Source organism: Triturus cristatus, chromosome 2_1, assembly GCF_964204655.1.
Source record: "Triturus cristatus chromosome 2_1, aTriCri1.1, whole genome shotgun sequence".
NCBI classification, from domain to species: domain Eukaryota; kingdom Metazoa; phylum Chordata; class Amphibia; order Caudata; family Salamandridae; genus Triturus; species Triturus cristatus.
Genome location: NC_140581.1, coordinates 93,598,158 through 93,616,015, shown reverse-complemented (window position 1 = coordinate 93,616,015; position 17,858 = coordinate 93,598,158). Strand labels below are relative to the sequence as shown.

General features: G+C 43.2%; 1 protein-coding gene across 2 annotated transcripts in view; it reads left to right on the top strand.

Annotated features, from left to right (window-relative positions):
- The window catches only part of DNAJB5 (DnaJ heat shock protein family (Hsp40) member B5), a 52,130-nt gene extending 40,168 nt beyond the window's left edge, over window positions 1-11,962 (top strand). For both annotated transcript variants that reach the window (XM_085628266.1, XM_085628258.1), the window contains one exon: window positions 7,641-11,962. In XM_085628266.1, coding sequence (XP_085484392.1) covers window positions 7,641-7,874 — 234 coding nt within the window. In that variant the 3' untranslated portion in view covers window positions 7,875-11,962. The remainder of the gene's footprint in view (window positions 1-7,640) is intronic.
- The last annotated feature ends 5,896 nt before the right edge of the window (window positions 11,963-17,858 follow it).

The window sequence follows — 17,858 nt, the reverse complement described above, 5'->3', positions numbered from 1 at the left end:
ATTGATCTTGGTAATACATGCTGATCTTCAGACACTGGCTTGGTTCCAGTCTTACCGCGAGATGACAATTGTTAATGTGGGAAGTTTCACTTCCAAAGTAGTACCTCCTTCCGGGAGTCCTCCTTCTTTATTAAGGAGCAATCGGTTTCTATACCAACCTATGCCACTGATACATTGGTATATGTTAAATTCTCCAAAGTCCTCACTTCCAACTGAACACTGTTAAAGACCCTTGTAGAAGTCCGATACTGATGAGTTAAAGAAGTCTCAAACCTAATGCTTCCTAGACAGGGACTTTTATTTTTAGGGACTTGAAAGACCTTCCACCATCTGGTCTTTTCGTTCAGCACATCAGCTTATTAGAGAAGTGTAATAACTTAGAAGGTTTTTTGAGCCCACGTGTTAATCAGACTCCAGGTTAGTGAAGTGGTAAGCAGCTCCTTCTTACAAATGATCGGATTCTATTCCATTTTACCTCTTATCTGCTCGCGGCGTCATGGGTGATAAGAGCAGGTATGATTATCTCCCTGGGCTACTGCAATGGTTTAAACGCATGCCTGCTTGCCACCCAGCTACACAAGCTTACAGAGGGTCCAGATTGCAGCTGTCCAATTGGTCTCTGGTTTTAGGAATATGGATTACATCACGGAAAATAGGAAACCTTGGATTGACTGTCACATACAGAAGGGATCAATTTTAAGCCAGACTGTCTAGTTTTCAAGTACTTCCCTTATTTGGCCCCTTTCTACTCTGCCGAAATCCTACATACACCTCTGCAATGGATTCCTGCTCTTGGTTACAAAATGCTCTTTAAATTAATATTTATAGGAGGTCGAGGTGTGTGTTTTTGGCCCCATCTGCTGGAATACACTCCTTGGTAACTTGGTAGTATACTGATCCTTTGAGTTTGAAGTAATTCCGGTAACAATTGAATACACACTTTTTCTAATTATCCGGCTTCATGGTGCATGTAGGACAGGAGAATCATGACCCTTGTGAGACAGTCCTATTGGGTAGAACTGTAAGTGCCAGCAGGTCCCCATAATTCTATGACGTCCCTTTTTTAATGTCAGTACCCTCTTGATTGGCAAGAGAAAACCTAGGGATTTACTTTTGAAGTCTGATATGAACTCCTTAACACCATTCCGATCATTTCCTTCGCACACCATGCCGGGTCTGAATTTCAAAAGTTATGAAGTTTGAGCCCTGTGGAATTAGTGAGCTGAGCAGCAGCTTCCAGTAGGCAAGCCCAAGTCAAATTTAGGGTTACTGTGCACAGCCAAGCCCTCTTGAGTGCGTTCACATCTATTTTAACACTGGACTTGCCCATTCATTAGGAAGTAGGATAGAATTAGAATAGGGAACAAAGTGGTCGAGGAGCGAAGATTAGCGACCAAGGGCTGAGAATGTTGAAGATGTTAAAACGTGTTCTAGGGTTTTAAACGTGGTATAAATTATCATATGGATGGGATGTAAAGGCAACTATTCTAAGACACATCATATGCTCTATTTTGTTATGGGCAAGCTAGCGCTAGGGAGGAGATTACCTAGGTAGTCATTTCAGTGATAATGACTGGAATCGAAAAAGTCTTAGATGTGTGTCTGTGACACTGCTGTCAGATGTATTTGGATCTCTGCTTTTGTTTTATGTAATTGACATGTTTAGCAGATTGTACGACCTATTACTATGTGCATATTAGTTCTGTCGTGTGTCTAAAAGCGATTTCTTATGCATATCTTGTTTCGAACATAGACTAAAACCAGATGTAGAAATATTGAAGAGCAGTCTTGCGTTCAACAGGGCTTCCTTTCTGGTAAAACTCTGAATTGAGTCCTTGCCATAAACCGTTTCCTCAGAGTGACCAGTTGTGGGCCAATTGTTGATGAGAACGGTTGTCTTTTGTAGTACACGACCCCTGATTGCCTGGTATTCTAAAGTCTGCAGCCACAGATTCATGCATGCTTGGCCTAGCGAGCTGACTCCTCCTGTGCTGATGGATCTTGGCTCGCTTCATGGCTCTGGGTCTTTTTAATCACCCACCCCCATAGCTGGCAGAGACGAGACGATGGAAAGCTGGACAGCTGATGGCTTACTCAAATATACCATCAGCTCAGCTGAATTTCAGTGACCTCACCCGGGCTTGTGCATCAAGGCCAGCCACCTTTCCCTTCTATATTTAGTGTTCTCACACTTCCAGGAAAGGCCGGGCCGGTACCCTCTTGTCCCAGACCTCCCCAAGCTGAGTCTGCTTGGAGATGCTGTACCACCCAGCGGCCTTTAACTGTGCTCAGGATGTGGTCTAAGGCCCTTGGCTCACAAAGGATCTGCCCAATCCCTCCGATTGATTGAGTCGAATGCCAACCGTTGAGTGGTGTGCAGAGGCCCCATGTGAGACTGCTGCTAGAACTGGCAGCCTGTGCTGCCTGGCACAGCATTCTTCAGAGTCTACCACAGAAGGATGTGAAGAGATATGCAGGAGTCGTGACCCGTAGAAACATACCGGAATGCTCAACACATTGGCATGGTGGCAGATGGCCTTTTGTCACAAGCCTGGCATAGCTCTTGCCATCTAGCCTGTGGTGGGCTGATTAATAATGCGTTGGCACTTTATGCAGCGGAGCCAAGGCTTAAACGTGTGTGTTCGTGAATGATGTTTACTGGTTCCAGTCTAACAGAGTTGTGGCAAATGTGCCTTTGTTGATCACACTGTACCCTGCTGGCGGCTGCGCTGTGGTTCGGATGCCCCCTTAGTATGGCTCTTGGCTTCCCTTCCCACTGTAGGCTGTGTTTTAATTTGACCTCAATCTGTAGTTATCAGCCAGCCGGCCTGTGTACAGTCATTTTCAGAACTGGCATGTATGCTTCACAGTGGGGCAAGGATTTAATGGCATTGAAGGCAGAACTCTCTTCTCTGTCATTTGTTCCAAATTTGATGTCCATGGACTGGTGAGCAGGCAGTTGTGCTTTGTCATGTACATACTAGACATGCTCTCACTCCTCATCCTCAATAAGAAAAGTATCAGCCACCTAGAAGGCAATGGCCTTTAACATGCAATATCTATGCTTTTACTGGTCTGTGACTGTTGTACTTTGATTCCTATCGAGCACAAAAACTTCACAAAGAAAATTAAAAAACGATTTGTCATGTCAGCACAACGTGGGTTTTAGCACTGAGGCCATACTAAATAAGGACTACGCCCTACACAAATGTCCTTCAGGAAACAGAAAATATATTTTCACAAACACTCTTCTGTTAAAGATCTTCACAGTTCATCTGTGCTTGTATGAGATTTGAGTATTTTAACTTGCTTACAAAGACATACATGTCAGTGAAATGTCTTATCAAGCTGACCTCGGTCCAGGAAGCTTGCTTTGACAGACCGTTGGTGCATTTTAAAACGTCATAATGGTAACATCATGACATAAAATTCCCCTTAATTCCCATATAATGTAAATGTCAAGGTACTTATAGAGCGCACTGTCACCAGACGCACCTTGCGGTGTCGCCTTTTGCGGTTTCCTGGCGCTGATACTCATACCGCTGTGGAACCCCTCCTGGCTTTCCCTGTGAAGTGTCCACTCCTGGGCACCCCCAGGGTGAAGCCAGGCATCCTTAGCGCTGTTGGGGCCGGTGTGGAGGCTAAGCAAGCTATTGCCCAGAGTTGCAGCATGGGGCCCGTGATTAGAATAGGCACCGAGGCGAGAATAGACAGGTCCGAGGAAATTGAGCCCGAGCCCCGCCGAGGCGGGAATCGAACCCTGGTCCCTGGCCAGAACTCTGCTTCAGGGTCTGCCGCTCTAACCATTGAGCCACACTCCTCCACAATTCCCATGAAATCTTTCAATCTTTCACCCTGGAATGAGTAAAAAAACTCTTAGAGGCTGCATTCTCTGTGTTCAGTGTTACTACACCAGGCCTCAGGTGCTTGGACAAGTAGGCTTCATTTCGATGCATTCAGCACTTCTAGAAATGTATGAGGACTCCTCATTCAGATGCACAGGAAATGATGACCAGGCTTGTGTCCACTTGCTTATACAACTGATCATATCTCATTATGTTATGAAGGCCTCCTCACTTTTGTTGGGACTTTCAAGAGGTCTTTTAGGTTAAACAAGATGTGTGATCTATTCGGCACTTACCTCTTAAGAGTATAAAAGCACAATCTGAAAGAACAGACAGGAACAAGGCCATTTAACATGTAGGAAGCGATCAAAAAAGATATTTTTTGCATCACTTTAAAAAAAAAAAAAAAAAGTAATCACACCTACAAAATACAAAGTATATGGCAATTGACAGATATGATTAGAATATGTCTGAAAAAAGGGCCACAAGGCTCTACATGAAGCATCTCTATCGTGCCAAAAGAGCTCTCAGAGACTCCTGGAAGGCCTTTAGTTTGAAAGATTTCTACTGTTTTAATATATTTCATATTTTTTAAAACTTATTCCTTGATTCCTGGCATAAAACCAAATAACATCATGGAAATTCAGAATCAAAATGCTGGTGCATGATTTCGCCCCCAACATATTGCAACCTGTCTGTAGGGCTTGTGAAGTGCTCTAAGTTAGCTTCAATGTGCATTTTAGATTCAGTGTTTTCTTTTTTAAAGTCTTTTTATTTGTTAATTTCTGTGCCTCCACCAATATACCCAGTACATGCATGGAGCATGTGGGTGCAATTTCTGAAGGTGTTTGTCTCTGACACAAAAATGAATGATTGGTAATACTCAGTTATTCATAGCCAGCATGACTGCCCAGTATCCAGTTAGGAAACTAGCACTCACTTGCGCCACTGGCACTGGAGTTTTCAGAATAGACCGTTTCAGATTACAGCTTCTTGACTGTGGTTCAAGTAGCATATCTAAAAGTACAGGCTTCCAATAGGAAACCAGCCTACCAGCAGGCATCATTTTTAGCACCTATGGTTTTAAATAGTCTGCGTTTGAAAATCAAAAACAGAATGTTGGTTCTTCGCAGTTTGGGTGGCTGAGTAAATTTTATAAGTGAACCTTGCTTGCAAGAATTGTCAGCAGGAAGGCCTATGTCGTACTTGCAATTTTTCTCATGCGCTTCCTTTCATAAATTGGGTAAAACCCAAATTGCAAATTGATTATGAATGCAAAACATGGGTAAACTGATTTCTGTTCTTTCTGGGTTTATTTGTGGTTTACAACATGGAAATATCTTTTGTGCATTACTTCCAGATTATTGACCTAGCAAAGTGACAAGATTCCCGTCCCTTTCTTTACTCATTATCTGCAGGGTTTGTTTCATGAGGGCTTGCATCTTGAACATCTGAAACTGCTGGTGTCGGACATGCAAGACCCAGTGTGAATAGATAGTCAGAAATGTCATGCCTTCAGGTAGACTCCTAGTGGATTCTCGTGTTCAAGTAAACATGTGTCAGACATACTCTGCTGTTGGATCATCTTTTTCCAGTGAGGCTATTAAGCGTATCCTCTGTGGCCTCCTTTTTAGGTCTCGCCTGACCCAGCGCATGCGCTGTCTGGCGAGACATTTTGTGAGGGCTCCAAAAAGTGCTACCAGGCCAGCCTAGACCTACAGTGCATGTGCGCGGGCGCGCGTGTCGCGCTTTACCGCGATTACTTTCACTTCCGCGGCCGCTTTGTGGTTTGGCGATCACTTTCCCGGCCGCATGGCCGCTTTGATGTTCTCCGTGAGGCTTCAATAGATTGCAGCAGTTAAAACAAGCATTGGCATAGCCAATAGGTCTCGCTTTTGGGACCTTATAAGTGTTTAGTTATGCAACTGTTGCATGGTTAAACACTTATAAATGTCCCAAAGGCGAGACCTATTGGCTATGCCAATGCTTGTTCTTTTTTCCACTGGTTAGAAATAACCTGGTGGGATCACCCATGTGTCTGTTTTTACAGCCTCTCTGTGAGCCTTCTCACAGCCCTATATGCTTAAGATCCGTTTACAATCCTATCGCAATAAGGATTTATTAAGAGCCATCCCTCTTAATCCAAAAATTCACATCTGTCTACCAGGACTACGAAATATGCTCACATTTTTCTTTCAAAGCAGTGTTTTCTGTACTGACGAAATGCTGTCAATGCTGGCTATAATAAAGCCTGCCTTTTGCTCTTCCATTCATTGTATTACCTATGGCAGTACAAACTTGTGAACTTTAGCTTCGAAGATGACTGTTGCAAGATGGATCGATTCCTGCAGTGGAGTGCTTGAGCTGCAGGGCTCTTCCTACCATGAACATTGATGTGCGTCCGCAACATAAGGGAAAGGGAGTCAAACTGTTAGCCCTGCTGCTTAATCACGGGATGATTAGGAGAGAAAATGTGATGGTCAGGAGTTCTTGTGGTGTGGAGTTGTCAGTAGCCGATGGTTTTTGGGTTGAGCTTTGAAGATGTGAAGGAGGAGCCCTCCCTTCTCTAGATGTGCATATTATTCGAGATTTAGGTAGCTTGATTGTAGGAATAGGATAAACGTGTTTTTTTTGCCTGCTGTGGTCCCAGACCCAAGCTGTCTCCCATCACCAACATAATCTATTCAAACTCTCCACCACCAAGACAGCTCTTTACACTAATCCTTTCACAGTTGTTCTCTACATATGGGAAAGACGCAAGGTGTGTCGCCATATGCAATCTAGAGTAGTGCTAATCTGCACTTAGTCTTGTTTAACAAGTCTAAACAGCAGAGATTTTAATACTGCGTGCAGTTGTGTCAACATAATAAAAAAAAAAAAAAAATCCCAATGAACTGAGTGATCCAGAAGCCAGGAAATAAATAGCACTGTGTTCATATACTCCTTGGAGTTTTGAGTTGCCTATGTTGGCGGTTAACATTTAAACATTTTCCCATATTGTTCCTTCTGTGATGAACCATTTTTAACCAAACTGAACTTCAAATGACTTGTGTAATCTCGGACTAGCACAACATTAGCAATGATTTGTTGGCTCTGTAGTCCGCTTGCACTGGTGGACGGCAGGCACGACTTTAGGATCCATGTGTAGGCCAGTAGAGTAGTGAATCGGGGTAGAGCGAAAGGTCCTGCTTGAGAAAAGGATTTCGTTTGGGTTGTCCAGCGACAATTTGGCAAGTACTCGTTTAATTTTAAACGAAATTGAAAGCTGTCCAGCTTTTATGTGAAATAAAGAATGCTTTAAACCTGCAGACGTGTTCCCTTTTGAGATTTGAATATACAACATGGCCAAACTGGCTTTTCAGCATTAGAATAATATGATATTGTCTTCCTAGGCCCAACTTTTAGGCCCTCATTACAAATGGCCTGGTGTTTGGAATGATATTTATCGTACATGAAAAAATCCAACAATGCTGGGGTATAAAGCATCAAGAGAATAGGGATTATTAGATCTTGGGTTCCTTGGAAATTGCATGTATCAGCATACCAATAGTAATTACCACGCCTAAATTGCACCTTACCATACTCTTTCATGCAGTGAGGTAGTGGGTACCATTAGTTAAACTGTAACATTAAATCTGAGGTCTCTGCTGATGTAATGGCGAGGGGGCAATGTTTATTACTAAACTGAGATTCTTCTTTTAAAGGCGGATTTTGCTTTCTTCATTCTGCTTTCGTAATGCGATTACTTTGAGTTGATGAGAACCTAAGCTAATTGACTCCTTTCATCTCTTACAGGCACTCTGCGGCTGCACAGTTAACATTCCCACCATCGATGGTCGTGTGATTCCTCTCCCCTGCAGCGATGTCATCCGGCCAGGAACAGTGAAGAGACTGAGGGGTGAAGGCATGCCTTTCCCAAAGGTGCCCACCCAACGAGGAGACTTGATTGTGGAGTTCCAGGTGCGATTTCCAGACCGAATACCTCTGCAGACAAGGGAAATCCTCAAGCAGCACCTACCTTCTTCTTAGAACTGCCTCAGCCGATGTATCAAAAGCAATACGTCAGAAGCTTGTACCAGAAAGCCCGTAATCAGAACTATGCCATATTGTCCAAGTAAAGAAAAGCAGTGTAGCCACCTCTTCAACTCTTCATTTTATTTTTTCTAAAATGAAGTGTTTTGTCCTGATGGATTTTTTTTAAATTGACCTATTTTAAATCACAAACTACTGACCTGAACTTCATTGAGTCTGTTGTATGCGTCTTCTCGTACAGCGTGGCGGATTCTGAAGCTAGTCTCACTGCTTCCTGGTCCCAGTCTCTTGCCGAGTTTTTTTTTTTTTTTTTTATAAGCCTTTGCCGTGACCATGTTTCATAGGACTGTAGTGAGTAACAAAATGGAGGCATAAGCCAAGGCCTCCATTAATTTTGCAATCACTCAATTTACCTGCACCTATTTATACACGCGCCGGACTTTGAAGCCGTTTTAAGCCCCTTTTTGTGGGACAGAGATTTACCTCCTTGGGGCTGGGGGTCAATGGGGGTTGGGGAGGGAAGAAAGGTGGTATAAAGAGGTTTGTTTATAATCCTTGTAAATATAATTTATGAGAATCTACAATTTTAAATTTATATGAACAAACAAAATAAAGCATAATTTAATGCTTTTTCCTCAGTGACGCAAACGTATTTCCCCGAAGGGCTGTATGCAGATCATGCTACATGTATCAGTATTAATGTACTTTCAGGTACAATCTTTAGATACTGTAATCGATGCCAAAGGGCTCCTGTTCTTAAACACTAAGTGTGGTAAATATACATAATGAAAAGAAAAACCAGTCACAGCTACAGCTTCTGCGGTGGGTGCTTTACTTCCAACGATGAAAAGTGGGCAGTAAGATGGATTTTAAAGCAAATAAGCTCATGTATTAATTTTCAAACTTGGATATTTTGTTTTGTAATGCACATTTTTATGCTATTATTGCACGTAAGTAAATTATCGTCATTTTTTTTTTTAACACTGAAGAGCTCATTTCTACTGAAGCCCCTTCGTTCTTTTACATCAATAGCAGAATGGAGCCCAGAATATCAGTAGCCCTTATTCTTTGGGTTGGAGAGTGGGCCAGGCTGGTAGGAGGGGTCTAGTCACCTACTAATTTCAGGGTGTAGCCAAGGCTGGTAGTGCCCTTACCTGCAGCCGCTGGCCAGAGGAAACCATCTTGCTCCGGATGTGGGCTACTGTGACTACAGTGAATTGAATGTTTGCAAGCCTGCTCATCCAGGGGCTATATCGTAGCTAAGAGGCTAATCGCACAATTTACTTGATGTTGTTTACAGCCGCAGACCTGCAACATGCCTGATTTTCTCAAAACAGTGATTGACTGGTGTGGGTTCCTAAAACAAATGGAACCCGTTTACAACTAAGATAGCATTTAAAGGGTAACTTAAATTTCTTTTCATACAGAATAAAGTGCAACTTATTTTTGGGAAATCCTCTATTGTGGTTTTCCAAAGGCCTTACCGTACCTTTCACTTGAAGGGCTAAGCGCTGCTAGACCCATTTCTGAAAACCGGGACATCTGCTTGTGAAAAAGAAACCAACATAGAAAAATAGAAACCCAGCCCATATAATGACATTATTTGGCTACAAATGTGAAACGTGACAAACTACAGATTTGACCCTCTTTTTATTTTTTCTGTGCATTTCGCCTTAATTTCCTTTTTTCCCCTTGTTCTTGTAAGACACTGTGACCATTTAACATGTTCTGCACTGTTGCGCACACTCTATCACCGCATTTCAAACTGTCAGTACTCCTCACATTAAGCAATCCGCACCTTGCTTCCTAGTACATATTACAATTTAATCTGCTCAATGCACATCGGCACACTTACACCAAACAAGGAGCAAAAATCACTCCCAGTAGGCCCGTTATTTTGTGCAACCCACGACCTACGAACCCAACCCATTAGTTAGTACATACATACTCTTGTATTTTTCCCTGGATATTTTCATTTTCTCAGTTTGCATTTCTGTCGGCCTCTGTTTAGTTAACATTTTTGCCTAACGCTGCTTTTTTGGGGTGGGTAATAGGAAAGTAATTTGCCCACCTCGACCTCTTAGCTGGGTTTGTATGCTCCCCTTGGTCGTGGTCTTATTGAGGGGGCCCTAAGACGCTCCAGATTGTTACCAGAAAAGGGAAGAGACCTGTGTGACGTAGAGTAGGGATGTGTAGGGGATGACGAATGATGAGGCGGAAGCCGTGCTGTCTGGAGGAAAGGTGAAGTGCTACGTTAGGGAGGTGCAAGTTTGTGTACAGATGGTGGTGCAAGCATGTGTTAAGTTAGATGTCGCATCCTGTAGGTCTGAGCAAGGTAGGTTATGGGAGTTTCAGGGCACCAAGTGAGGTATGACAAATCCCTTCAATAAAAACTGTATACTAGATTTGGCTTCTTCCAGCAGAGGTTCTGTTCCTGTAATACACCACTTTGGCGGGGATATGTCTGAGATTACATAAATAGATGGATAGTCCATGTGTTCAAGTCAAAATACCGGTCCTCACCAACCTCGTTTATGTCTGTATCTGTCTCCTTGTACTTAGGATACAGACTTACTACTAGTCTCATCCTCGGATGAGGTTGTGCTAGAATAACAAACCGGTATGGGAGGAGGAAAGAGATGTGAACATAGTAAATTATTGTGGTTCAGGCACAACATTTTAACAAGAGGGTGATTGGAGGAGTAAAGTTAGATTTCTATTTTTTAAGGTAAGGGGCTCAAAAGAAATTTCAGAGGGTTGCAGGGGAGCTTGTACTTTTTAGTTTGGGAGAGTGGTAAGCTAACACATATATTTTATCAAGGGTTATGGGCAATAAAAGTCTCTTGTTTCAAGAAGGGGAAATTGCCTTAGTTTTTGTAGTAGTAATACCTGCAGTACAATTATATCTTAGACCAGCACGCCACTCTGTTTCTCTTTCACGGATCTTATGTCTTGATTTGCAGGAAATATTATTAATTTATAAGGAAAGTGTGGCTTAGTTTACTCAATTTCATTTATGATTTGAAACCATTCTTTCAACGTTTTGTCCTTGTTTTAACAAAGTTGAGTTGCATATAAGCAACTACTCTTTTCTGGGTTTTCATCTCTGTGCGTTGGATAACTCGAGATGTCCTGCAATTGAGTAACAGGCCCTGCCTTTTTAGTGTGATGTCCTCCACTCAGAGGGAGACTAAATGGCAGAAGCAGACGTATTCGTGCAGTTCAGTTCAGCTCAACAGTCTTCCTCCTGCCAGACCAATCACTAGAAAGCATGTCTTTGGTTCAGTACAGGATTAAGAGTTGTTGCTCAATAGACTTCTTAAGTGTGGGTTAGAGCGAGCCAATTCTTTCAAAGCAAACATTTAGCTTAAAACTAAACACTATGGGGAAAGGAAAAAAAACAGAAAAAACATATTGGATGGGGCAAAACGCAAATGACAAAAAGTAAAAATAATATTGATAGTTTATATTCACCTGTTAGTTTCAGTAGCCAAATTTATGTTTTGACTAGTCACCGGAGTTGCTTTAAGAAACCACCCTGGCAACACTATCACTGCAATGTGAAACGTGTGATTGAGGCCAAGGTAAGACATCACAGTTTAAAGAATTAAAACCCTTATCAAATGAAAAGTATGACATCTTTTTTTAATTTTTCCTAAATATCAAACAAAGTGAAGTTCTGCAGTTTTTATTTTGTTAAGAAGTGAGAAATTCTGGTAGCACTGCTTCTTTTAAAGGCCCTTCAAGTGAAGCCTTATATCCTCTCGTACATCATCAAACAACATGGCCCATAGTTCCTGTTCAATTTGTGGGAGCTGTGAAACATTCCACAACTGGTACAGACCATTGCACTTTTAAGGGCCCACCAAACAATATTCAGAATTGCAAGATACTTAGTTCAATAATCCCCCAAAACTTACATCTGGCCTAGAGGGTGCTATTTCTAAGTTTGACCTTACTGTTATATTAAGGCCTTTATTCCACAAGGGCTGTAACAAATGGGAATCACACACTACTGAGGTCATTTTTGTGACTGTAACTTGTATGAGTAAACTAAGAACAATTAAAATTATTTGCTACGGTTATTTTGTTTTTTTTTTTCTTTGATAGATTGTACTTTCCTAGCTCTTAGTTTAGGGTTCCGGTTGCATGCCTACATTGTATCTGCGGTGCCGAATAACTTTTCTTCTCCATGGGATCCTAAAATGTGTTTGCGATCCAAGATTGCATCGCAGCAAATACACGTTTTCTAAAATCAATAGAATAAGGAAGCAATATGCCCAATTAGGCAATAGCTATTGTCTTTCTAGGTGTGGCTTGACCGCACAAGTGTCTGCATGACTTGGTGTTACCAATTCATTAAATATACTTAAAGTGGACATTTGCTCTCACCTCATGCAGTTGACTGTTTGGTGTATCAGTTTGCGCACTATCGAGTGCTATCTTTGCCAATTATGTGGTACTGTATTATAGTTTAAAAGTACAATGAATCATCAACACATGAACTTCTTTATTTGCTAGCGCCATTATACTCGGACAGCAATCGTTTTTTGTTTCATTTTTTAAAATGATTTTGTTTTACAGTTTAGAATCCTTTTTTAGTCAGGACTCAAAATGCAAGCAAGACCCAGCCGCTTTGGTAATGAATGATCTATCAGTCTATCTATATCCACACAAGTGACCACATTTGGCTGGTAACGCCTGCAACATAATATAATGCAAATTGCCCAGTGTGGAGACAGGCAGTTCATGTTTTTCATCCTTTGCGGAGAGTTGCTATCGCATGAGGTCTTTCAACATTTTTTTATTTTATTATTTATTTCTGGAAAACTTAGCAAGTTTTGCTGTTAAAACTGAAGGTTAATTGCCTTCATGTCATTTTAGCCACTTAGCTCTCTTGGGTCTCGCGTAGAATATTGCAGCAACCAGATTCTCTGCAACCTGTGACACAAGATGTGGTTGTTATTGACCCCTCTGGAGAGGAAACTGACATAAACTCTTGTTCTGACTGTTTCTCTGCAGAGGACTCAACCTTACCATAAAGCAGCTGAGGTTCTAGGCCTACAAATAATAGTCCAGTCACCAACTCCTGTGCAGCAACCTTAAGTTAAAGCCATAATTCAGGCTCAAGATGTCATTCGTGGTACACCTGTTAATAGCATTCTGTCCTTCCTGAGCGAAGTCCTCTTCGCGGCTCAGATGTTGAATACGAGGAACACTTTTGTTGCAAATGCTTGAGACGGCCACGTAGTGAGTCTCCCTTTTCAAGGAGAGGTAGAAGGCACAGCTGTATTTCACTCTATTCTTATTCGGACTCTGGGTCCATATCTTCTACTGATTGGCATGCTCTGTCTCCAGTAGTGGTAAAATCTGCGTCTTTGGGAATTTCAACCATTGACAATTTTTTTTTTATTTCATTAACTTTCTGCTAGAACTGCAAGAAAGTTAAACATTTATACCATTAAATCTGAAGCCGGAAGTTTAAGCATCGTAATCTTTTAAATTATTTAAATGAAACCACAAGAACACACAACCGTTCCTTTGGTACCTCAACCCTTTTTCAGTTCATCCAGTTAAAATATGACTGGAGAAGAAACTTCGACCAGCGACCTTTGACCAAAAGTTATTAAAAGAGAAAGAACATCCTAGGACAGATTCTTGGATGGTTTCATATAAAATACCATTCAATATGTTCTATGTTATACAATCCTCGAGAGAAAGATAGAAGGGAATGAGATGCTTTTGGACGGAAGCAGATGTACCAGGCATCTGCTGGTATTGACAGGGCTGCAAATTCTCCGGTCCTCATCAGTGGTTCCTACGGGCCCTTTAGGGATTCATTCAGCCAATTTGTTGAGCATCACCAAAGGGACATAAGAGAGAACTTCCAAGAGATCATTAAAGAAGACCTGTTCTCTTCTGATAATCTGACAGGACGTGTGAGGAATACAGTGGCTCTTGCCACTGCCGACATCTGACATGGGATGTCCATCTGATGCTTCTCTTAGCTGAGGCTGATGCCTTTAACTCCACAAGCACAACCTATGATTCTAGAATTACCATTCCATGGTTCTTTGTGGTTTGGTTCTCAGGCTGAAGATGAAATGGGCGTAGCTGTCACTGGCGCGGTGGCCCAGGAGTGGAATGATGTCTGTCTTTTAACAATTTACAGGGTGCAGGTGGGGCCCATTTTCCTTGCTTGCTTAAAGGCTCTTGACACCCTTGTTAGACTACTGTGAGGAAATTCGGAATAAGAAAACAGAAGGGAAAACCTTAAGATCAATGGGCTTGGAAAAGAGTTCCATTTTAGGGCTGTGGCAAGCGCAGGAAGCTTCCCCACATTCCTTCCTTAAACAGCCAACAGTAGAAGCAGAGGGAACAATAGCTTCAGTCCTTTCAGAGACAAACGTTTTCCTGTGGCAAAGACAGTAAACCACATTAAGCTGCTACAGGCGGGCTTCACGTGAAACAGTAGTTCCATCTGCCTGACCCCACTGTTTTGTATCCCAGTAATCAACCATTATCAAATGGCAAAAAATTGCAAAATCACATGGGGGGGCCAGAGGAGATTTGGAGACCAGCAGGAGTTAACTCCCCTAATGTATCAACATGAACCACCACAGAAACTCCTGGTTCTGCAAACATTTTTTTGAAAAAAACTATATTGACCTAGTTGTTGTGGAGTATCGCATTAATAAAGGTATTTGGCGACCCTTTAGCTAGTTTTAAGCATCACAAGTTTCTTTTGTTTTTGCTCTGCTGCCCTCATCACCCTTAGCTCATCAAAAAGGTATTTACTATACCTCTCTAGAAAAATCCCTGAGTTCTTCACTCTCAGAGGGGATTGTAGGCCGCACCGTGACTAGGCATCACGATGCGAGGAGGCTCCCCAATGATGAGGTATGCCACCTATGGTGGATGAGGGAAATCGTCCTTTAAAAGGGATACTCCACCATGGCTAGGTCAGCATTGTTTTGTTTTTTTGCAGACCTGGGAGTTCCTGTTGTGGTTCAAAAAAGTGCAAAGGACATATCCAGTGCAGAATGGGTACATCATCAGGTTTTCATCTTCTTAAATTCGACAAAAGGAAAGAATCCTGCTATGTTAGATCAGCTGGTTTTAACAAATAATGCTTACTTGGAAAAGTGCTCTAGTCCATCAGAGTAGCAGTCCTTGTAGCAGCACAGCAGTCCTTCCTTGCAGAGTTGGACTAGAGTATCCACAGGTTCAGAAATGTACTGAAGTGGTGCTGTCTGAGGTCCTTTTATACACTGTTGCCCTAGTTCTGGAACGTGGGAGAAGCTTCTAGACAGTGGCTTTGAAGTGCATGGAATTTCCTGCCTCCCCTGTCCTGCCTCCAAGTTGGCTGAAGTGACAATGCAGGTTTGTGACGCCCTTTGTGTGAAGACAGGACACAGCCTGTTCAAGTGTAAGTGGGGCTGTGCCCAGCTCCTCCCTCCCATCCTACCAGTGATAGCCCATCTAGTCACACCTAAGCTCCTATTGTGTGTGGCTGTCTAGGAGAAATACATAAAGTCTGTCAGTGACATCCAGTGATGTGTCCCAGGCTATAGGCACAAAAGTGGTAAGGGCAAAAAATGCCCGATTTTCTAAAAGTGGCATTTTATAAAATGTGATTAAAAAAAAAAAGTCTTCCCACTAAATCGGGCTTTTCAACCCAATTCCAAAGACACCAAACATTAACTGGTTATCCATGTCATCCCATTTGGAAGTTACACTTACAAAATGGAATAAGGCAAATCCAATGTTATTCTATGGGAGAAATAGGCTTTGCAGTAGTGAAAAACTAATTTAAGAGTTTTTTCACTAACAGGGCATGTAAAACTCAAAGGTACATGTCCTATGTTTTAAATACATTCCAAACTGGCCCCTGGGCTGTCCAGGGTCTCCCTTAGGGGTGACATATGTATTAAAAAGGTAGGTGTGGGCCTGGCAAAAGGTTTATTTTGCCAGGTTGAAATGGCAGTTTAACCTACACTCACAGGCTCTTCAGTGGCAGGTCTGAGGCATGTTGAAAGGGCTACTTAAGTAGGTGGCACAATCAGTGCTGCAGGCCCACTAATAGCATTTTGTTTACAGGTCCTGGGCACATGTAGTGCACTTTACTAGGGACTTGTAAGTAAATTAAGTATGCCAATTGGGTATAGCCAATGCTACCATGTTTTAAAGAGAGCACAAGCACTTTCGCACTGGTTAGCCGTGCTAACGTGCACAAAGTTCTATGGCAAACGAAAATGAATTCAGGAAAAAAAACAGGCTAGGATAGGAGGTGGGTGTCAGAAACTTTGGGGGTAACCTTGCAGAGAGGGCCCGATCCAAAACCAAGCAAACGTCACTTTTGGTAATGGAGGAGGCCATGGAGGTCGTGACTCCCACAACATGCCCCCCCGGGCTTGGGGCCTAATGGGTGGCACCCAGCCGGAAACACCTTGATCTACCTTCCACTCAGCTTGGAGGTGCTCCTAAGGAGACCGAATGAGGGAGCGGAGAGCCACATCCCCCCCCCCCTTGCAACCTTAAGGATGGCTGAGTACTACACCAGGTGGACGCTAATCTAGGAAATCTGTCTCTGGACCCTCATAGAGGCTGCCTTTCTGCTTCTCGAGCCCCCCCCCTTCTTTTTATATCCCATATTCCCCGCTTCAGGACAGGTCACTACCCCCTGGGAGGTAACCAGTTGTTGTCCCTGGACCCAGAGCAACTGTGTTCCCTGGAGGGTCCTTGTGAGAAGTTGGCCTGGCATATGCTGTCCACTAGTTATAGGGGACCCCTTGCACCAATCCAATTCGACTCTTAAGGTGATAGGTTAAAAGACAACCTATAAAGAAAGCTATCCTAGTGGTAGCTGTGGAGAGCAGCCTTCAGGCTAAGTCTTGAAGGAGTGTTAAGCTTATTGTTTTACCATGGATAACCTCTTGAATGACCAAATGAAAGAGTAGTCCACACAGGTGTATATTCAAAATATATGTATTTATTCTAGCAACAAATCCCACTAGTCTCTTGTGAGGCTGGAGGTAAAGATACAATTCAATAAAGCATTTATAATAACAATAAATAGCACTGGAATCACAGGGCCCCGGGGGCGGGGGGGGGACCAAACCATATATTAAAAAAGTGGTATAAGAACCACGACAGTTCTGCAGACAGTGCCTAGGGCACTTAGGATCGCTGGCCCCTTACAAAACCACCCAAGGTAGTGAGGAAGGAGTCCCACGGGAAGCGTGTGCATTGTTTAAACCACAGTCGGGATCTTGCAAACCACGCAAGGATCAAGAAACAGCTACGGTGCAGACCCACGAGGTCTGAGTGAGGTCTCCAGCGAGGAGACTGTAGAGCAGGCCTGGAGCAACCAGGGGAGATCTTGGAAGTGAAGATTGACCTCCGCTAGGGCCCACCAGTCGAGAGACAAGGGACCGCGGGAGGCAGCAATTTGGAGTGCGTAAAAATTTGCCCACGGGTCGCCGGAGCGAGCTGGAGCGTCTTCCTTTGGCACAGGTGATGCTGAAAGGTTGGCTCAATGATGGGCCAAAGCACAACTTCCCCACTCGTCGGGTTCGTGTTCTGTGCAAGAGGTGGCCGGTGTCCTGGGGTATTGGGTATCTCGGCACTCACGGGGTCCGAGGTGCTCAGATTTGCTGTGCACACTCACTGGCCTGTGGGATGCTTGGGAACCCACCTCATGGTAGGCAGAAGTCTTCATTGTCCGTAGGAGAAGTGGAGTTCCAACCGGATCACTTGCAGTGTTTCAGGTGCCTGCCAAGCAGGGGGGTAACTCCTTTACCCCAAGGGAGATTTCTTCATTCAGCTGAGCTGCAGCTCGTCGAAGTTTCAAGTCTTTGAAGCAAAGTCCTCGTCCAAGATTAATCTGAGGCTCTGGGGACCCTGCACCCACCTTTATCCAGGGATTAGGGGAGTGTCTGAATCAGAGCCCACCAATGGGAGTTCAGGCGGGAAAGGGTG